This window comes from Chiloscyllium plagiosum, unplaced genomic scaffold (assembly GCF_037043375.1).
Source record: "Chiloscyllium plagiosum isolate Xiang-an unplaced genomic scaffold, Cpla_swu_hap1 HiC_scaffold_28, whole genome shotgun sequence".
NCBI classification, from domain to species: domain Eukaryota; kingdom Metazoa; phylum Chordata; class Chondrichthyes; order Orectolobiformes; family Hemiscylliidae; genus Chiloscyllium; species Chiloscyllium plagiosum.
Window position 1 is genome coordinate 25,309,491 of NW_028270166.1, and position 23,596 is coordinate 25,333,086.

Sequence of the window (23,596 nt, forward strand, 5' to 3'; positions counted from 1 at the left end):
ACCTGGCACAGTGGAAGTGAACGTTGCTTTTCAATATCCCCCAGAAGATACACTGAACTAATGTTAGAATAAGATACATTATAATGTACAGACATACCATGTCTACATCAAACAAACAATTATGCTGAATTCCCAGGAAACACACTGTAACTTGTTAAATGAAAAAAAGGTTAACAGGTGAATGAAATTAGACACTCAACATTTAAAGATCTGATAACACAAACTCTAAAATATCATCAACAATTGGAGTACTAAAAACCATTGTCATCATAAAGGTCCTTTAATTCAAAAATACACTTACATGTTTAGATTAATAGAGTGATACTTTAGTTATTGACTATTTCGGGAGCTAGCATTAGCATTTACACTACAACTATGAAATAAGTCCAAGATAATTTCACTTTACATATGCTAAGAAATTACAGTCAGTCAGATAACTGGAACCAGAAGAAGTTAGATTACTTCCTTCAAAGTCTCCATCCAAACCAATTTAAAGCCATAACGTGAATTGCTCAACATTGATACTAAAGATGCAATGTGAAGTCAAATTGTTTTTTTTAATATTCCATCTTGGTAAATTATCGAAACACACCATTCAACAATCAAATATTAACAGCAAATTCACTGCTTACCTCATTTGACTGTCGTATGCTTCGTAAAGGGATCCATACGGTACCGACCATTGTGTCCCAGATCAATCCTTTGCTCCACACTTCAACAGTTAAACCAAGGTCCAAACGGTTGATTTCACTAAACAACAACAAATAAAGCGGTCACTTGCAACCACTGAAAAATGCATATATACTTTATAAAAATAAGAATGTAGACTAAAATCCTAGGAGTGAGCTGGCCTGATAAGTCATTGTAACAAAGCTTAGAGAATTAGAGATATACAACACATTTAGTTTCTTTATCATGAACAATAACTTGTTCACTTGATAAATATTAGTACTATCAGATGAGGATGAGTGAATCACCTCCCCTATTTTTGTCACTTTCAGTTGGCTATAAGGTATGGACCAGACCAAAACCCCTCAAAATATATTAAGAAAATAGTTAGTTTCTTATTTTAAAAGGGAAATGCAAGATGTTGCACTCCAGATACAATTTGATTGGTCAAACAACTCAGCTTTAAGTAAAACACACTTGACTTTTACAATGTTGCTAAAATGCAGACAAAATAAAGATAAAAGAAAATTAGCTTAACTGTAACTCGATAAAAATGCTTAACAAATGTATTACTTACTAATTAACTGTTCAATATAGTAATCCCAAAAACACACTCTTGGCAAAGACAAATTCAGTAAAATGAATTGTCTGACATGCAATTCTAGTAACAGAAAGGAAGAAGAACTTTCACATCTAGCTTCAAGATCCCAGCAACTGCTGAAAGCTAAAACTAAAAATTCTCATTCTATGGGAGAGTAACTTCACCCATTTAGGCTGCATATAGAGTCACAGAGTTACATAGCACAGAAATAGACCCTTCAGTCCAATTCATCTATGCCAACCACACATCCTAAATTAATCTAGTCCCATTTGCCAACATTTGGCCCATTTCCTTCTAAATCCTTCCTATTCATCCTATTCATAACCCATCCAGATGCCTTTTAAATTTTGTCATTGTTCCAGCCTCTACCATTTCCTTTAGCAGTTCATTCTACACATGCACCAACTTCTGAGTGAAACAGTTGCCCCAACGTCCTTTTTAAATCTTTCCCCTCTCACCTTAAACCTATGCCCCTCTCACTTTGGACTCTCTCCCCCAATCTCACCCCCAATCCCAGGAAAATTACCTTGTCTATTCACCCTATCCATGCCCCTCATAATTTTATAAATCTTCTATTGTTCCAATTTGTAAAGAAAAACCCAAGGCCTCACAAGCTGTTTATTTTATTGGCTTTGAGCAGATCGCTCAGCACCTGAATCAACCTGTCTTCATAAAATCAACCAAGACAAAAAATACACCTCTCAAAACTCTTGAGTGAAAGAAAAAGCACATGCTAAATCCAAGAAAAATAAAATGCAGCATCAAGCACACACTCAGGCATAATGTTTAAAAAAGGAGAGCGCATGATACATAAAGGAAGATCAGAATATACAGTTTCGGTCCTTAGAGACTTGGAGGTGCTCAATTTAATCCAAGACCAGTTATTTATTTAATAAAGCAAATTACTACGGATGCTGGAATCTGAAACCAAAAAAGAAAATGCTGGAAAATCTCAGCAGGTCTGGCAGCATCTGTAAGGAGAGAAAAGAGCTGATGTTTCGAGTCTAACTGACCCTTTGTCAAAGCTAAAAAAAGGGGAGAAATAGGGAGGTATTTATACGAGGCTGAGAGAAAGTGAGTCATGGCTCCAGAAGCAAAGGTAGCAATAAAAAGATGATAATGACAGTGCATAGAGAGATTATAGGGAGATTAGGAGCTGTGAATGACCAAGGCTGAAGCCAGTGCTGTGTGACAAAATATGTGGGGGATGGGGGGGGGAGGGGTGAAGCAGAGGCAAAATAGAAAACACACAATCCTGCTCCCATGCCCATATGTCTGTTCTTGGCCTGCTGCAGTGTTCCAGTGAAGCTCAACGTAAACTAGAGGAACAGCATCTCATCTTCCAATTAGGCACGTTACAGCCTGCCGGTCTCAACACTGAATTCAACAACTTCAGATAATTTTATTTCATTTATTTTATTTATCTTTTTAAATTTTTTTTTCACTGTTCTGTACCTCTTATTTCTTGATTGCCTCTCTTTCTCTCGCTCCCCATCCTCTCATCACCTTTTTCTCTCCTCTTCTCCCTTTTTCTCTCCTCTTCTCCCTTTGCTACCCTTCTCTGTTTTCCATTTTGCCTCTGCTTCATCCCTCCCCCCCCCATCCCCCACATATTTTGTCACACAGCACTGGCTTCAGCCTTGGTCATTCACAGCTCCTAATCTCCCTATAATCTCTCTATGCACTTTCATTATCATCTCTTTATTGCTACCTTTGCTTCTGAAGCCATGACTCACCTTCTCTCAGCCTCGTATAAATACCTCCCTATTTCTCCCCTTTTTTTAGCTTTGACAAAGGGTCAGTTAGACTCGAAACGTCAGCTCTTTTCTCTCCTTACAGATGCTGCCAGACCTGCTGAGATTTTCCAGCATTTTCTCTTTTGGTTCCAGTTATTTATTTGTTGGTTTGCATTCTCTGGCTGTGGTGAAATATGTAGAGAGAGAGAGAGAGACCTAGTTCTGCTAAATCATTTTTCTCTGCTCTGCTCAAAAGCTGTTGCTTGAGATCTGAAATCCAAACATGAAGTGTAGCTAATTTTATTTTATTCAACCATCCCACCCACAACTGCCCCAATAATGGATAATCTACAGACAGACCTTCCATACTAATAAGTGGAACTTTTAGAAATCGAGTAGGAGATACAGATCTGAGCGATTGGTTTTCAGTTATTCTGATGACACATTAATTTTAGTTCAAACTGGATCTTGCTTATTGAAGGTTTAATATAAATTTAGTTCAACATGGTCAGATAATGACATTGGCCATCTTAAGTCAGCAATTTTTGTTTCTTGTCCACGAAAGGTCCTAGTTATTAAAGTCAAATGATGGAAGTTGAAAACTAAAAGTCTATTTTATCACAAGCATAAAAATATGCACACTACATTAATTACCAAGGAAATGAGATACAATGATTGGACTATAAAATTGTACAAAGAGAAATTGAAAATTACAGATGCCGGAGATCAGAGTCAAGAGTGTAGTGCTGGAAAAGCACAGCAGGTCAGGCAGCATACAAGGAGCAGGAGAATCAGCGTTTCAGGCATAAGCCATTCATCAGGAAAGCCCTAATGAAGGGCTTATGCCCAAAACGTCAATTCTCCTGTTCCTCGGATGATCCCTGACCTGTTGTGCTTTTCCAGCACTATACTCTCAACTATAAAATTGTACAACACAGAAGCAGTTAATTAAGTCAATTGCATCTGTGCTGGTATTTTGCATGAACAATCCAAAATTAGCCCAACTATTCACTTTTCACTGAATTATCATGTACTTCAAACATATATACATTCAGGAGAGATACAAACATTTCTTCCTCTGGTATCCTCACACCTTATAATGTATTCTACACAAGAATTCTTTAATATCTTCTCATCCATGAACTAAAGAAACAGCTGTTTTCTATTTACTGCATTAAAATGTGTAAGAAAATCAATATTCTCAGTTGTCCCTGTGGTAACAGTACCAGTATCTAAAAACTCAACTTTGAAGTATAGGTATCAAATTATTGAATTTATATGCGGGTTGGATTTTGTGGATGTGTTGGTGGTCTCATACCTCAGCTGGAGAGGTAGTCAGAGACACAGGATGTCTCTTCTGGGTGGTCCTCCCAGTGATAAATACTATTCAACCTTGAGTAGTCACTGGCAGGTCTTTTTTAGGTGAATAACCCCTGACAGTCGGAATTCTACCTACCAGGAACTACTGACAAATCTTTTTATTTCAAAATATACCTTATGTGTAAAAAAAAATATAGTCACAAATGCAGTTTGATTTGTTATGGACCAGGCAGACACTCCTCAAAACATCTCAATAAGGTAGTTCAGACCCTAACTTTTCTAGTTGTCTTAACTGGATATATAGTGGATATTCCAGGAGTGATGCAGCTGGCCCAACCACCTTTAAATAAAACAGAATTTATTTGCAAGATTACCAAAAAAAACACAAACAAAAGATATCATTTCTGATGAAGGGCTTATGCCCAAAATGTCAATACTCCTGCTCCTTGGATGCTGCTTGACCTGTTGTGCTTTTCCAGCACCACACTCTCGACACAAACAAAAGAAAACAGAATATAGATAACAACTATTTAAAAACCCAATCGACTCTATTGCAACTTAATGATACTATTCCCCAAATACTTTCATCATCCCCATAAACAGCCCCTTAGCAAAAAAAGATAAAATCAAACATTGGTTCTTACAGGAGAGATGTCAGACAGAGGCGGAATTAGCATGGAACTGTTTCTTCGGGCAGCAGCCTCAAAAAACTGACTGCTTCCTAAAACCAAACCAAACTAAATCAAACTGGAGAAAAGCTGAGCTGGGAGAACTGCCCACTCCCCTCTCATGGTACAAGTTTGTTTTTTAAACTTGAAAGCCTTTTGTCTGAGGCAGTATCTGTTAGCTATAATAAAATTGGCCCTAAATCCCATCCAAACAAGACACATTGCAATCTATGTATTTATGACCCCTCGAGAAAAGAAACCAAGGACAATCTAACCTTGTTAAAGGAGCAGCATCGCCACAGATTCTGTACAGTAGCACATCAAGGAAACAAACAAACATTATTGTTGACTCCCTCCAAACAAACCAAAAGACATCTCTTACAGATACAAAACTATATTTACATTTATTTGAGGCACCAGGAGGGTCCGATAACTGAACAGATCCCCATTTAACTTCAGCAGAAAGACCTCAGACAGTGGTCTTTCTCCACCACACCTTGCCAGCAGCTGCCCCAAGCTATAGTCCATCCCTCAGCAGATAGTGCTGGAACTTGGAATGTGCCAGTTTGCAACACTTTCTCTAAGGCCAACAGGTTTCAAGCAGACTAAAGAGCATCTTTCACCAGGTTGATGGTCCTCCAATGCAGGCAATGTTTTCTCGGTGTGTGCAATCCAGGTAACAGAATGTAGAACACAGAATGCTGTGTTTTGGAGTTATTTGGGACAAATCATGACAAAAACAACTGCATCTCTCTCCAGACTTCCTTTACAAAGGCACCTTTCAGAAGGAGATATGCGACATTCTCAAACCGTCCCTCAGCGCTTCAAGGACAGCATGCAGTGGCACAGACTGACCAGGCATACATGAAAGATCTTAGTGCCCTTCTCACCACCATTCAAGCAAAGTCCTGCGTTTTTTGGAAAGTTCTGGTGATGAGGCATTCTGCCAAATGACTTTGACAGTCTGCTCAGGGAACTATGCGACAGGATCCACACTCTCTTTATCCTGCAAGGTCTCGAGGATGTTACGTGCTGACTACATCTTGATGAATTTAGGTCAAAGATGTTTCTCTTTAAAACCTCCTCCATGTGAGACAGGTGGCATGGAACAGTCCAACTACTTGGATTGTTCTGCGACAACAAAGTCAGTCCCATCCTTTGCAAGACTGGATACAGGTAGAACCTCAGTACATAGTGACACTTGGTGTTTGCATACCAAGGGTCTACACACAGCTTGATGCAGCCACACACAAAGTTGGCCATTACAAGGATGGCAATATTGTGTGGGTGGGTTGGCAGAGATGAAGTCAACAACAATATACCCAGTTTTGTACATGGAGTCCCAGCAAATACAGTCCATCTCAGACTTCCAGATGAAGTAGGAGATGGCTCGGGTGACTGCAATAGTAGAGTTTTGGAGAATGGACCAGACCTGCGCCATGTATAACAACAGAGAGTACCTCACACCCGAGGACCAGGTTGTTACCTGCAATGGAGATCAGGTTTCTGCTTCACCTTGGCAATTCGCTCCTCTCAAGATTTTACACATGCCCCAGCCCTCCAGATCAGATTCCCAGCGCCTTCAGATAATCTTTCCTGATCGTTAAGGGATAAAGGATTGGTTGGCCCAGTTCCCAGAGAACACAGCCTCACTCTTGCCTCCCGAAGCCAGTTAGAACTGGTTGTAGATGCTCATAAGTTTGCACACTGACAGTGGCTCCAAGCAGAAAATGGCGACACTGGCCATGTCCAGGAAGGCTTTGACCAGCAGGCTTCCACTCTAGTATAGTCACCCCTCTCAGGCTCGCATCCTTCCTGATGGACACAGCAAAAGGCTCGATACAACACAAATAAGGCAGGAAAGAGTGGGCAGCCCTGCCTAACTCCAGATCTGATCGGAAAGCTTTCAGATTCCTACCCCTTGGTTGAGACAGCACTGACGATATTGGTGTAGAGCAGTCAGACCCAGTTTTGAATTCCCTCCCCAAAGCCCATTTTGGAGAGCACATCCCACATGTAGGTGTGCAATATCCTGTCAAAGGCCTTCTCCTGGTCAAGGCTGATGAGGCAGGCATCCACCCCACTGTCCTGCATGTAGGCGGTCATATCCCTGAGGCGTGCAAGGCTCTCAGCAATCATCCTGCCCGATAAGCATTGGTTTGGTCTGGATGAAGCACGGGTCCAAGAGTAGATTTGGCCCAGTTGGTGATGACTTTAGTCATGATTTTGTGGTCTGCATTCAGCAGTGAATTTAATCCAGTTTCCGCCCTATCCCCCTTCCACTTGTAGATGAGGGTGATGCTATCTTTCCTCATGGATTTGCACATGGCACTTGACAGAAGCATTCTGCTGTACACCTCCAGCAGGTCCTGGCCAATCAAGATCCATAGAGCAGAGTGTAACTTGGCCAGTAAGCAATCACTTCTGGGAGTTTTATTCTTTTGTAAGGACTCAAGGACCTTGGTCTACCTCTCCCACATTCTATCGTCCAAGATCTCCATGATAGAGAATCGAAAACAGTGGTGCCAGTAAAGCACATCAGATCAGGCAGCATCCAAAGAGAGGACCGCCATCCTTTTCAACTCTGATCTCTAGCATCTACAGTACTCACTTTCTCCTAGTTGCTAAAAACCTCTATAATAGAAGAGGGGAATGACTGGGTGGGTTTCACTCTCTGTGGGCTTCATGTCATACAGACTAACATAAAAGGATTTGCTGATCCAGGAGCTATTGGTCAGTCAGAGACCTGGAAAGGCAGTGGCTCCTGCCCGAACATCATCTCGCAGAGACCAGGATTGAGAAACAGCCCAAATCAGAGTTCAGTAATGGTGGGAGGGGTTTCATGAGGAGAAGGGAGCAGAGGGGTCAGCAGCAAGGACTGGCTGTTATTTTAAAATATTCTATCCAAAGATTAAACAAGTTGAAGAAAGCAAAACATGGGTGACTTTTTTTAAAGACATAATGAATTCATAAATAGACACTTAGAATTTAATTTTATTCAATTAACACAGGCCTCCTCCACCACCCCCCTCTGTACCAATCATTCCAGGGCAGCAAACCCAATCACAGTAACACCTGTACCCTTGAGGCAAAACTTACCTATTTGAGGAAATTTCCTTGCCAGGTTTGCCAATCTGTAATTCTTTCTGACACTGCACTCCAGACGTGGGAGTAAAGATTCAAGCTCAAATATTTTGTTTATTCTCCTAATCGTTTGGACTGTCAAAATTTGAATAAAGAATTGATCTTTTAAATGTTCTCACAAACTTCAATTAGCAAGAATTCTAGCATATTAATTTTCCATCTCTTATAAAAAGAACATTGTATACAGTATATTAGGTTTGAGTCATGACACCAGATAATGGTTTGCATCATCTCCTGTTTATAAGACCATGTCCATACACAATATCTTTTTAGCAGTAGACATACAAGGATATGTACCTTGTGTTTTCCTTTCCCAGATAGATTTGCATTTCCCCTTTCCAAATCTAAATATCGCCCCAACTTATGAGAAGTGCCTGATACCTTTGCAGTTTGTGCCTCAAAAAAAGTTATTGACAATTGATAACGACACCACAAGTTTCATTGTGAATAGAACAAATTGAATTGTGAATAAAACACCAGAAAGGAAGTATTTCTTTCAAAACAATGGTGTTGACTTCTTCTCACCCTGTTATTCCACTATTCCTTCCCAAACATTAGGCAACCTTGGCTACCCATTTCCCAGGGAGGAGAAAGTGAGGACTCCAGATGGTGAAGATCAGAGTTGAAAGTGTGATGTTGGAAAAGCACAGCAGATCAGGCAGCATCAGAGGAGTAGGAGAATCAATATTTCGGGTATAAGCCCTTCATCAGGAATGAGCTTGATGAACGTCGATTCTCCTACACCTCGGATGCTGCCTGACCTGCTGTGCTTTTCAAGCACAACACTCTTGACACTAGCCATTTCCCAATATGGCCAATGGAAAACAATTGAGAGACAAATTTTATGCATTTTATCAATTCAGCCCTCAATTAAATCACACAGTATTTTCCAAAGTTGGACATGAGCAAATCAAACCCTGAATCACAGGAACTTTTAACTATTTCACATTTAACTATTTTACAGAAACCAAAAACCTCAAATCACAAGATTAAACCATAGTCTAATCTTACAAGTTTATACAACTAGGAAATCTTTGCAGGCAGGGCAAAGTTTGAAGGTCTGATTGAGTAAATGTTCAAAGTAAAGTTTGACTGGCAAACGCCATAATGCGTATTCATAGTGCATTGGCACAACAAATCTTCTCCACTTCATATTATAGTAAAAACACAAAATAAATACAAACGAAGGTTGGCATTTGAAACATTTTCCAAGATTGTGACTTACCTACACTTACAACCAAAATGTACCAACTTACTACTTCATTTACTACTTTCATGCCCAATCTGCATGTTTAACTTCCTGTATTTTGTCAAAGTTCTCCTCTCTAATTACTCCAACCTCATTTTTTTATTAATTGATAGAGTGAGAGTGTCATTGGCTAGACCAGCCTATTTCTAATTACTCTGTAGAAGGTGGTGGTGAACAACCTCATTGAACTATTGCAATCCATAGGATGCAAGGACAACCAAAGTGTTATTAGGAATGTGAGTGTCAGGATTTCAACCCAGTGATAGTGGAAGGATGGTGATTTGTCAGACAGAGAGACTTAGAGAAAAATTGCAAGTGGTGATGTTCCCGTGCATCTGCAATAATTAGTCTTCTAGGTGGTAGAGGTCACAAATTTGGAAGGTGCTATTGGCAAAGCCTTTGTGAGTTACTGCCATGTATCTTTGATCAAACGTAAATTCCGAATTTCTACTTCTGATTTCAGAGTCCAAAGCCTTTACGTAAATAAAAAACAGCAGTGTTCCCTGGATCAATCCTTGTCGAACATCACTCTGCATCTTTGGCTTGTTTACATAACTAATTTTAACCTCAACATTCTATTTCTGCCTTGTTGCCAGCTTGCTATCCATTCTGATAATTGTCTTTTCTTGTTCTGGTCTTAGCAGGAGTCTACTTTGCAGAACCTTACAAAAGGTCAATTGAAAATCAAAATACATACAGCTTATGTCAGTAAATGTGAAGCAAACATGAAACTAACATAGGCCAATTATCTAAAGTAAGCTCTACAGTGAGGAAAAGAATGAGCCAAAACTTAATGCAAATAAAATTCACAAAGAAATGTGTGCTTTCTGACAATCAAAAAGAAACCATTTCTTCACCAAAGCCATTTAATTTCCATCCATCATAAAATCATAGTCACATAGCACAGAAACAGACCCTTTGGTCCAACTAGTCCATGCTGAATATAATCTCAAACTAAACTAGTTCCACCTGCCTACACATGGCTCATATCGCTCCAAATTCATTTTCTATTAATGAATTTATCCAAATGTCTGTTAAACATTGTAACTGTACTCAAACCTACGACTTCTTCAGGAAATTCATTCCATATGCAAACCAACATCTGTGCAAAAAAATACTGCTCCTCATGTCTTTTTTAAAATCTTTCTTCTCTCACCTTAAAAATGTGCCCGCTAGACTTGAAGTCTCCCAGCTGAGGGAAAAGAGATACAGTCAGGTAGATGAGTTACCTCCAGGAAAGGAAGGAGGGGCAGGCAGATAGTGCAGGAGTCTTCTGTGGCTATCCCCATTTCAAACAAGTATGCTGCTTTTGAAAATGTAGGAGGTGATGGATTCTCAGGGGAATGTAGCACGAACAGCCACGAACAGGCTGTAACATAATGAGGGGCATGTTGAGTTCCAAGCAATCGATTGTGATAGGGGACTCTCTACTCAGCAGCACAGACAGACATTTCAGCGGCCAGCAACAAAAAATCAGAATGGTGTGTTGACTCCCTGGTGATAGGATCAAGGATGTCTCAGAGAGAGTGCAGAATGTCTTCAAGAGGGGAGAGGGACCAGCAGGACGTCAATGTACACATTGGAACTAACGACATAGGAAGGGAAAAGGATGAGATTCTGAAGGGAGAATACCTAAAGCTAGGCAGGAATTTAAAAAGGATGTCCTCGAGGGTAGTAATATCTGGATTACTCCCAATGCTACAAGCTAGTGAGGGTGGGAATAGGAGGATAGAGCAGATGAATGCGTGGTTGAAGAGCTGGTTTATGGGAGAAGGATTCACATTTTTGTATCATTGGAGTCTCTTCTGGGGTAGAAGTGATCTGTATAAAAAGGATGGATTGCACCTGAATTGCAAGGGGACTAATATACTGGCAGGGAGATTTGCTAGAATTACAGAAACATAGCTCATTGATGGACAGGACTGGCAGCTTAATGCTCCAGGATACAAATGCTAGAGGAAGGATAGAAAGGGAGGCAAGAAAGGAGGGGGCATGGGGTTTTGATAAGGGATAGCATTCCTGTTGTACTTAGGATATTCCTGGGAATACATCCAGGGAAGTTATTTAGGTGGAACTGAGAAATAAGGAAGGTGAGATCACCTTATTTGGATTGTGCTATATACCCCCTAATAGTCAGCATTAGAATAATAGGGTGGTTATGGTAGGAGATTTTAACCTTCCAAACATAGACTGAGATTGCCATAGTCTTAAGGGTTCAGATGGAGAGGAATTTGTGAATTATGAACAAGAAAATTATCTGATTCAGTATGAGGAAGTATCTCCTCAAGATACTACTCTTGAGAAATAAGGCAGGGCAGGTGACTGAGGTGTCAGTGGGGGAGCACTTTGGGGCCAGTGACCATAATTCCAACAGTTTTAAAATAGTGATGGAAAAGGATAGACCAGATTTAAAAGTTGAAGTCCTAAATTGGAGGAAGGCTAATTTTGATAGAATTAGCCAAGAACTTTCAAAAGCTGATTGGGGGCAGATGTTCACAGGTAAAGGGACAGCTGGAAAATGGAAGCCTTCAGAAATGAGATAACAAGAATGCAGAGACAGTATATTCCTGTTAGGGTGAAAGGAAAGGCTGGTAGGTGTAGGGAATGCTGGATGACTAGAGAAATTGAGGGTTTGGTTCAGAAAAAGAAGGAAGCACCAGTCAGTTATAGACAAGATAGATCAAGAAAATCGTTAGAACGGTATACAGTAAAGGCAGTAGGAGTATACTTACGAGGGAACTCAGGAGGGCAAAAAGGAGACATGAGATAGCTTTGGCAAACAGGGTTAAGGAGAATGCAAAGGGTTTTATAAATACATTAAGGACAAAAAGGTAACTAGGGACAGAATAGGGAACCTCATGATCAACAAAGCAGCCTATATGTGAAGCTGCAGGACATGGGGGAGATACTAAACAAATATTTTGCACCAGTGTTTACTGTGGAGTAACACATGGAAAATATAGAATATGGGGAAATAAATGATTCTTGAAAAATGTCTATATTAAAGAGGTGGTAGTGCTGGATGTCTTGAAATGCTTTAGTGGATTAATCCCCAGGATCTAATCAGATGTACCCTAGAATTCTGTGGGAAGTTAGGGAAGCGATTGCTGGGCCCCTTGTTCAGATTTTTGTATCATTGATAGTCACAGGTGAGGTGTTGGAAGACTAGAGGTGGGCTAATGTGGCTCCATTATTTAAGAAAGATGGTAAGGAAAAGCCAGGGAACTATAGACCGGTGAGCCTGACATTGGTGGTGGGCAGGTTTTGTTTGAGGGAATCCTGAGGAATAGCATTTACATGTATTTGGAAAGGCAAGGACTGATTAGGGATAGCCAGCATGGCTTTGTGCATGGGAAATCATATCTCACAAACTTGATTGAGTTTTTTGAAGAAGTAACAAACAGGATTGATGAGGGAAGAGCACTAGATGTGATCTTATATGGACTTCAGTAAGGCATTCGATAAGGTTCCCCATGGGAGACTGGTTAGCGAGGTTAGATCTCATGGAATCCAGGGAGAACTAGCCATTTGGATACAGAAGTGGCTCAAAGGTTGAAGACAGAGGTTGTTGGTGGATGGCTGTTTTTCAAACTGGAGGCTAAGACCAGTGGAGTGCCACAAGAATCAGTGCTGGGTCCACTGCTTTTTGTCATTTATATTAAACATTTGGATGTGAATATTGGAGGTATAGTTAGTAAGTTTGCAGATGATACCAAAATTTGAGGTGTCATAGACAGCGAAGGACGTTACCTCAGAGTACAAAATTGATCTTGTTGCACAAAGGGAATTATGGAGCTATGAGGGAGAAGCTAGCCAAAGTTCAATGGTTCAATACCCTAGCAGGGATGGCAGTGGAATAACAATGGCAGGTATTTCTGGATATAATGGAGAAGGTGCAGGTTCAGGTCATTCCAAAGAGGAAGAAAGGGGCAGCCGTGGCTGATGAGGGAAGTTAAGGACTGTATAAAAATAAAAGAGTAGTAGTATAACATAGCAAAGATGTGTGGGAAGCCGGAGGACTGGGAAACTTTTAAATAGCTAAAGAGGATAACTAAAAAGGCAATATGCGGAGAAAAAAATGAGGTACGAAGGCAAAGAGGTCAAAAATATAAAGGAGGATAGTAAAAGCTTTTTTAGGTATGTGAAAAGAAAAGAAATGGTTATCACTAAAATTGGGCCCTTGAAGACAGAAACGGGAGAATTTATTATGGGGAACAAGGAAATGACAGAAGAGTCGAACTGGTACTTTGGATCTGTCTTTACTGGGGAAGACAAAAGCAATCTCCCAGATGCAATAGTGGCGGAAGGACCTAAGGTAATGGATGAACTGGAGGGAATTTATATTAGGCAGGAAATCGTGTTGGATAGACTGTTAGGTCTTCTGAAGGCTGCTAAGTCCCCGGGACCTGATGGTTTGCACCCCAGGGTACTTAAGGAAGTGGCTCTAAAAATCGTGGACACATTAGTAATTATTTTCCAATATTCTATAGATTCAGGATCAGTTCCCGCAAATTGGAGGGTGGATAATGTTGTCCCACTTTTCAAGAAAGGAAGGAGAGAGAAAACAGTGAATTATAGACCGGTTAGCCTGATGTCGGCTGTGTGAAAAATGCTGGAGTCAATTATAAAAGATGAAATTACGACTCACTTGGATAGCAGTAACAGGATAGGTCAGAGTTAGCATGGATTTACGAAGGGGAAATCATGCTTGACTAATCTTCTGGAATTTTTTGAGGATGTAACTATGAAGATGGACAAGGGAGAGCCAGTGGTTGTAGTGCACCTGGACTTTCAGAAAACCTTTGATAAAGTCCCACATAAGAGATTAATGAGTAAAATTACGGACTTGGATTGAAAATTGGCTGTCTGACAGGAAGCAAAGAGTAGTGATAAACAGGTCCCTTTCAGAATGGCAGGCAGTGACCAGCGGGGTACCACAAGGTTCAGTGCTGGGACCGCAGCTGTTTACAATATACATTAATGATATAGATGAAGGTATTAAAAGTAATATTAGCAAATTTGCTGATGACACAAAGCTGGGTGGCAGGGTGAAATGTGAAGAGGATGTTATGAGAATACAGAGTGACTTGGACAGGCTAGGTGAGTGGACAGATGCATGGCAGATGTAGCTTAATGTGGATAAATGCATGGTCATCCACTTTGGTGGCAAGAGCAGGAAGGCAGATTACTATTTAAAAGGAGTCAAGCTCGGTAAAGGGGAAGTACAATGAAATCTAGGTGTTTTTGAATATCAGTCGATGAAAGCAAGCATGCAGGTACAGCAGGCGGTGAAGAAAGCTAATGGCATGCTGGCCTTCATAACAAGCGGAATTGAGTATAGGAGCAAAGAGGTCCTTCTGCAGCTGTGCAGGCCCTGGTGAGACAGCACCTGGGGTATTATGTGCAGTTTTGGTCTCCGAATTTGGGGAAGGACATTCTGGCTGTTGAGAGAGTGCAGCGTAGGTTCACAAGGTCAATTCCCGGAATGGCGGGACTATCATATGTTGAAAGATTGTAGCGACTCGGCTTGTATACACTTGAGTTTAGAAGGATGGGGGATCTGATTGAAACATATAAGATTATTAAAGGATTGGACACTCTGGAAGCAGGAAGCATGTTTCCACTGATGGGTGAGTCCAGAACCAGAGGACACAGTTTAAAAATAAGGGACAGGCCATTTAGAATAGAGTTGAGGAGAAACTTCTTCACTAAGAGAGTGGTGGATATATGGAATGCTCTGTCCCAGAAGGCAGTGGAGGCCTTGTCTCTGGATACTTTCATGAAAGAGATGGATAGAGCTCTTAAAGATAGTGGAATCAAGGATTATGGGGATAAGGCAAGAACAGGATAATGATTTGTAGATGATCAGTCATGATCATAATGAATAATGGTGCTGGGCTGAAGAGCCGAATGGCCTACTCCTGAACCTATTGTCTATTGTCCATTGTCTTGATCAGATGGGCCAATGAGCTGAGGAGTGGCAGATGGAGGTTAATTTAGATAAATGCGAGGTGCTACATATTGGAAAAACAAATCAGAGCAGGACTTTGACACTTTATGCTAAGGTCCTGGGAAGTGTTGCTGAACAAAGAGACCTTGGAGTGCAGGTTTATAGCTCCTTGAAAGTAGAGTTGCAGGTAGATACGATAGTGAAGACGGCGTTTGGTATTCTTTCCTTTATTGGTCAGAGCATTGAGTATATGAGTTGGGAGGTCATGTTGCGATGTAAAGGACATTGGATGGGCCACTTTTGAAATATTGCATGCAATTCTGGTCTCCTTCCTATTGCAAGGATGTTGTGAAACTTGAAAGGGTTCAGAAAAGATTGACAAGGACGTTGTCAGGGTTGGAGGGTTTGAGCTATAGGGTGAGGCTGAATAGGCTGGGGCTGTTTTCCTTGGAGTGTTGGAGGCTGAGGATTTTACAGAGGTTTATAAAATCTTGAGGGGCACGGATAGCATAAATAGACAAGATCTTTTCCCTGGAGTGCAAGTCCAGAACTAGAGGGTATAGGTTTAGGATGAGAGGGGAAAGATATAAAAGGGAGCTAATGGACAACTTTTTCACACAGAGGCTGGTGCATGTATAGAACGAGCTTCTAGAGAAAGCGGTGGAGGCTGGTACAATTACAGCATTTAAAAGGTGATTGGATGGGTATATGAATAAAAAGGGTTTAAGAGGGAGATGGGCCATGTGCTGGCAAATGGGACTAGATTAAGTTAGGATATCAGGTCATCACGGACGAGTTGGACAGAAGGGCCTGTCTCTGTGCAGTACATCTCTACGACTCTATGACAACTATCATTAAATCTATCCACACCCCTCATTATTTTATAAACTTCTGTAAGGTTGCACCTCAACCTCTTATGCTCCAGTGAAAGAAGTCCAGCCTTTCTTTGTAACTCAAACCTTCCTTACCTGGCAACATCCTCTTCTGAACCCTCTCCAGCTTAATAATATCCTTCCTGTAACTGGGTATCTAAAAATGGACACATCTACAAATCAATGCTATCATTCAGAGACACAAGTTTAAGCTATTGCCCTTAGAGAGAGATTTAATATTAAAATGATTTAATATGTAAACATTGTAGTTCATGAAGTTGAAATCAATGTACAATGGTGAATATCTAAGTATATGAAAAATAAAGGAGAGAAACCACATATGGATTCTGATCCATACTATCATAGAGGAGCTTCAAGCCAAGGTGATTCTTCCTTCTGTGAATTATGTCATGCTGGTATACATTTCAAGCGACTGCCTTCTAATTGTTTAGTCTTAGTTTGATCCAAGTTTGAGCCTATTCTTTGCCAAACATCCTGTTGAGATTTGTATTATAACCTTCATTACTCTCTGGGATTGTTGACCCTTTCAAGTATCAGTTCAAGACATAAATACAATTCTTTATTGATCTGTATTAAATAATTTATCAATTTAGTAATTCATAATTTGTTCAAAATATTTTTCCTGATGAAGGGCTTTTACCCAAAACATCAATTTTCCTACTTTTCGGATGCTGCCTGACCTGCTGTGCTTTTCCAGCACCACACTCTCGACTCAAAATATTTTGAACCTAACTCATTTGGTCATTCCACAAGGACAGATTATCTCCACTGTGTAAAATTTTATCAGCTTTCAAACAGTGACTCAGATTCTTGATCAATAAATGGATGCAATTAGAAGTATGAATATCCTGCTTACTGCTGCAGTATTTTAGCTGTACAAGAGTTGTTAATTTATGAAACAAAATGCAGTAACTGAAAATAAAATTTTGACAGAATTTTGAAGACAAGATTGCTTTAGTTTTACTCTACATAAATCACATAAATATTTATATCAGCATATGGGCAAAGAAACCTTCTGCTAATTACCACATATATCCTCCCTTAGCTTATGAATCAGTACTCCTCCATGTTGAGCAACTCTTAGAGGAAGCACTGGGGATGGGGAGGTCACAAAATATACTCTGGGTGGGAGATTTCAAAGTCCACCACCAAAAGTGACTTGGTAGCAGTACTACTGATCAAACTGGTTAGATATTGAAAGACACAGCTGCTCGACTGGATCTGCTTTAGGCGGTGAGGGAACCAACATTAGGGAAAAATATACTTGACCTCATCCTTACCAATCTGCTGGCTGTAGATGCATCTGTCCATGACAGTATTGGTAAGAGTGGCCACTGTGCAGTGCTTGTGGAGAGATCCCACCTTCACATTGAGAATACCTTCCAGCGTGTTGTGTGGCACTATCACCTACTAAAATGGAACAGACTTTGAGCAGATCTAGCAACTCAAGACTGGGCATCCATGAGGCACTGTGAAGCATCAGTAGAAGCAGAACAATACTCCAGCACAATTTGTAACCTCATGGCATGGCATATCCCCCATTCAACCATTAACATCAAGCCAGGGGATCAATCCTGGATCAAATGGACAGCGCAGGAAAGCATGCCAGGAGTAGCACCAGGCATAACCCAAGATAAAATGTCAACCTGGTGAAGCCATCAAACAGGACTACTTGCATGCCAAACAGCATAAGCAACAAGTAACAGACAGGACTAAGGGATTCTAAAACAAACAGGTCAGATCTAACCTTTGCAGTTCTGCCACATCTAGTTATGAATGGTGGAGGAGGAGGCTCCACAAATGGCCCTATCCTCAATAACGGAAGAGCCCAACACATCAGTGCAAAATATAAGGCTGAAGCATTTGTAGCAAACTTCAACCAGAAGTGTTGAGTGGATGACCCATCTCGGCCTCCTCCAGTGTTCCCCAGCATTACAGATACCAGTCTTCAGCCAATTTGATTCACTCTGCGTGATATCAAGAAATGATTGGAAGCACTGGATACTGCAAAAGCTGTGGACTCTGACAATAGCACTGACGGTGTTGTGAAACTTGAAAGGGTTCAGAAAAGATTTACAAGGATGTTGCCAGGGTTGTAGGATTTGAGCTATAGGGAGAGGTTAAATAGGCTAGGGCTGTTTTCTCTGAAACGTCAGAGGCTGAGGGGTGATCTTATAGAGGTTTATAAAATCATGAGGGGTGTAGATAGGGTAAATAGACAAGGTCTTTTCCCTGGGTAGGTGGGGGTGAGGTGGAGTCCAGAACTAGAGAGGGCATAAGTTTATGGTGAGAGGGGAAGGATATAAAAGAGACCTAAGGGGCAACTTTTTCACACAAAGGGTAGTATGTGAGTGGAATGGGCTGTCAGAGGAAGTGGTGGAGGTTAGTACAATTGCAACATGTGAAAGGCATCTGAATGGGTATATGAATAGGAAGGGTTTCGAGGGATATGAGCCAGGTGCTGGCAGATGGGACTAGATTGGGTTGAGATATCTGGTCAGCATGGATGAGTTAGACTGAAGGGTCTATTTCCATGCTGTACATCTCTATGACTTGAGCTCCAGAACTTACTGCTCCCCTAGCTAAGCTGTTCCCGTACAGTTACAGCACTGGCATCTACCTGGATCATTGCCCAGGTATGTCCTGCACATAAAAAGCAAGACAAATCCAACCCACTGATTACTCATCAGACTAGTCTCGATCATCAGTAAAATGATGGAAAGTATCATCAACACTCCTATCAAGCAGCGCCTGCAGAGCAGTAACCTGCTCAGTGATGCCCAGTTTGGGTTCTGCCAGGGTCACTCACTTCCTGACATCATTACAGCCTTGGTTTAAACATGGACAAAACAGCTGAATTCCAGAGGTGAGGGGAAGAATGAAGGAGCCCCAGCAAAACTGGAATCAATGGGCATCCGGAGGTAACTCTCCAGTGGTTGGAGTCATATTTGACACGAAGGCAGATGGTCATGGTCGTTGGGAGGTCAGTAATCTCAGCTCCAGGACATAACTGCAGGAGTTCCTCAGAGTCGTGTCCTAGATCCAACCATCTTCAGCTGCTTCATCAATGACTTTCCCCCAATCATAAGGTTTAAAGTGGAAATGTTCACCAATGATTGCACAATATTCAGCACCAATCTTGTCTCAGCAAATACTGAAACAGTTCACTTTCAAATGCAACAAGATCTGGACAATATCCAGGTTGGGTCTGACAAGTGGCAAGTAACATTCATGCCACACAAATGCTAGACTATGACCTTCACCAATAAGAGTCAATCCAACAATTGCCGCTTGACATTCAATGGTGTTATCATCACTGAATCCGTCATTATCAACACCTGGGGGTCATCATTGATCAGAACCTCAACTGGACTCAGCTCATAAACAACGTGGCGACAAGAGAAGGTCAGAGGCTAGGAATACTGTAGCAAGTAACTCACCTCCTGACTCCCCAAAGCTTATCCACCACCTACAAGGCACAAGTCAGGAGTGTAATGAATACTCCCCACATGTCTGGATAGGTGCAACTTATTGGGAGGTCATATTGTGGCTGTACAGGACATTGGTTAGGCCACTGTTGGAATATCGCATGCAATTCTGGTCTCCTTCCTATCGGAAAGACGTTGTGAAACTTGAAAAGGTTTAGAAAACATTTACAAGGATGTTGCCAGGGTTGGAGGATTTGAGCTACAGGGAGAGGCTGAACAGGCTGGGACTGTTTTCCCTGGAGCGTCAGAGGCTAAGGGCTGACCTTATGGAGGTTTACAAAATTAGGGGGGGCATGGATAAGATAAATAGGCTAAGTCTTTTCCCTGAAGTCGGGGAGTCCAGAACTAGAGGGCATAGGTTTAGGGTGAGAGGGGAAAGATATAAAAGAGACCTACGAGGCAACTTTTTCACACAGAGGGTGGTACATGTATGGAATGAGCTGTCAGAGGAAGTGGTGGATGCTGGTACAATTGCAACATTTAAGAGGCATTTGGATGAGTATATGAATAGGAAGGGTTTGGAGGGATATGGGCCGGGTGCTAGCAGGTGGGACTAGATTGGTTTGGGATATCTGGTCGGCATGGATGGATTGGACCAAAGGGTCTGTTTCCATGCTGTATATCTCTATGACTCTATGATCCTATAAAAAGCTCTCAGTTAATTGGCACCATATGCACGAACATTCACCCTCTATACTCAGTAGCAACAGTGTGCACTTTCACCAGAAATCCTCAAATGGCATCTTTCAAACCCACGACCACTTCTATCTAGAAGGGCAAGGGCAGCAGATATATCAGAACACCACCACCTTCAAGTTTCCCTGCAAGCCACTCACCACCCTGACTTGGCATATATTGCCATTCCTTCACTGGCACTGGGCCAAAATCCTGGAATTCCCTCCATTATGGCATTGTGGGTCAACCCACAGCAGGTGGACTGCTGTGGTTCAAGAAGGTAGCTCTCCACCACATTCTTATGGGCAATGCTGGCCAGCCAGAAACACCCACATCCACAGTGAGTTTAAAAATGGACATGGATTATTTCTGAGGTAAACCCTCAATTCAATTAATTTGCAACTTGCATTAACTACATAAATGACTGGGAGCATATTCCCTCTCCATGGAGTAATATGACCAAAGAGAGTATGAACAGATGCTTCCCCACTTTGAAAATTAGAAAGTACATTTCATCCTCATTGCAACAGGTATTGGTAGCCAAATATTGTGCATGCATACCATGATGAGATACAGTGAAAGCTACATATATAAAACAACATAATTTTTAAAATAGCCAAAATCTTTTAAACAATGTCAGATGGGAAATTGGAACTGAAAATAGAGGATACAGAATAATATTTAGAAGTACCTGTTTAAAAAGAATAGTTTCTTAATGAAAATTGCAGAAATCAAAGTGAATAACAAGCAATGATTACATGACCCCAGATGGTTGAAACACAATCAGAAGAATATGATCAAATATGCTAGACAGTATTTTCATTACACATTAGATATCTTAAAAGGGATTTAAATTTATTTAATGCATACCACCTTAGATCAAAGAGAGAGCAAAAAATGAATTGTGTGACTGTACAGAAATCATTAGCCACCCATAATTGCCCTGGAGAAGGTGGTAATAAGCTGCCTGTTGAACAGCTATTGTCTTTGGGGTGCAAGGACTACCACAGTGCTCTTAAGAAAGGAGTTTCAGGACTCGGCAAGATGACAGCGATTCAGTAAAACTGCCGTGGACGGCTATGCCTAACAGCCAAGGCATATTGGTGTTTTTTGCTTTTCCTGAGACAGTTATTCATTTAAAGCCTTGGCAACACATATTCATTGATATTTGGGAGTGGGAAGGATGCCAAAGGGAAAGGGAGCGAACAACCAGCAGCAGGGAGAACAATCCACCAGGCACGCCAGAGGCCACAGCAGCAGCCTCTCCCAAACAGACTCGCAGGAATTGGCAGTGGCAATGGAAAGACTTACCGCGAAGGTTAAGGCTGCGTTCGAGGAGATCTGTGCCCAGAACCAACCCATCGCATCCATTCTACAAAAGCATGAATGGGAGCTCCAGGGCCTCGGGGCACAGATGGAGGAGATGGAGGATCGAACCACAGCCTCGGAAGCGGCGATCAAGTCCTCGTCCGGATGGATTCAGGCCCTGGAACAGCAAGTGCAGGCCTCACGAAACCAGGTCAACAACCTTGAAAATTGAGGTTGGACGTCGAATCTACGGATTGTTGGGCTCCCAGAAGGTGAAGAAGGTGGGAAGCCAGTCAGCTTCTTTGAACACTGGCTGGCGAAGTTTCTGGGCCTTCAATTCCAGTCCGGCTGGCTGCAGATTGAAAAGGCCTATCGGGTAGCGGTGCGCAGGTCCGGGCCACTACAGCGCCCCCGCTCAGTCCTAGTGCACTTCCACACATACAAGGACAAGCAAAGAGTGATAGAAGCCTCCAGATCACTGGGGAAAGATCCACAGGCATTGCTGCACAAAGGGTCAAAAATTACATTCTTTCAAGATTTCTCGGCAGCTGTAATTCAAAAGTGGAAGTCCTTCAATGAAGTTGAGAAGATGCTCAGGAACCTGGGCATCCAGTATTTCATGACGTTCCCGGTGGTGTTTCATTTCAGCCGCAAGGATTCAGTTTATACGTTTGACTTAGCGGATAAAACCAAGAACTTTGTAGACACTTTTAATAAGTTCAACTGATCTGAAGAATAAGGTTAATGCTTGTCCTCTTTTCCTTCTTTCCCTGTGTTTTCCCTTTTTTTTCTCTCCCTAATAAATTGTCTTTTTTAAAAAAAAAAATCTTGGAATATATTGTTCCTATTATATTTTTTAACTGGACTTTATCATGGGAAATTATATGTTCTTTTTCTCTTTTAGTCATAATTGGGGCTGACATGGAGCCGGGGATGGACGGAGTGCTTATCCTGACTTTGTCTTCTCTTGTTGATTTAAGGATCATCTCCTTGTTTACTTATTTATTTTTGCCTAAGGCTGGGGCACAGACTGGGCTTGAAGGAGCTATGAAGGGCAGGATGGGGAGTGAGAGTGCCCCTATGGACAGGGCGAAGAGTCTCCCATTCAAGGTTTTACAGTTGGCTTTCTTTGTAGTTTTTTTGGTATCAATAGTTGTTTGTAGTTATGTGAGAGTAGTTTTTGTATACACAATTTTAAGACTCTATGAGTCTCCATTTATTTGTGCTCGGCGCATTGCAAGCAGGGATTCAAGGGTCTCTAAAAGGGGAAATGGCTAAGTGTCTTGTTAAATGGTGCACCTGGAACATCAAGGGAAGTCATTTGCTTGTTAAAAGGAAAAAAAGCACTTTCCAACCTTAAGAGGGTTGATATTGCCCTATTGCAGGAAGCCCATCTTGACGATGGGGAACACCTGAAGTTACAACAGGAGGGTTATGACCAGGTATTCTTTTCATCCTTTACTACTAAAAGTAGGGGAGTAGCAAAACTTATCAAGAAAAATCTTCCGTTCACATTATTAGAGCAGGTGTAAGACGAGCAAGGGTGGTTTGTGATACTTAAGGCCCTGATACATGGGAGGAATATGGCATCTTTAATGTCTACAGCACATCCCCTCAAAATTTGGATTAGTGCCTTCTCTAAGCTGAGTGCCTTTGGAACATGGCACATTATTATAGGGGGGAATTTTCATTTGTCTTTTGGATCCGACAGTGGATAGGATGCTTTGTGGGTCCCCAACTATTTCTTCACAAGCCAAGCATGTGACTTATGCGAGGAGTTGTGGCTGCTGGACATTTGGAGATGTCTTCACCCCTACTGGCAGGGACTTCACCTTATTTTCAAACCCGCTTAAATGTCAGATGAGGGTTGATCTTCTTCTGGCTCCCTCAACCCT

The 23,596-nt window shown here is 41.4% G+C and overlaps 1 protein-coding gene across 8 annotated transcripts in view; it reads right to left on the reverse strand.

The window, feature by feature from the left end:
* LOC122565310 (protein unc-13 homolog A) overlaps positions 1-23,596 on the reverse strand; it is a 431,554-nt gene that overhangs the window by 275,996 nt on the left and 131,962 nt on the right. For all 8 annotated transcript variants that reach the window (XM_087976053.1, XM_087976052.1, XM_087976055.1 and 5 more), the window contains one exon: positions 633-750. In XM_087976053.1, coding sequence (XP_087832179.1) covers positions 633-683 — 51 coding nt within the window. In that variant the 5' untranslated portion in view covers positions 684-750. The remainder of the gene's footprint in view (positions 1-632; positions 751-23,596) is intronic.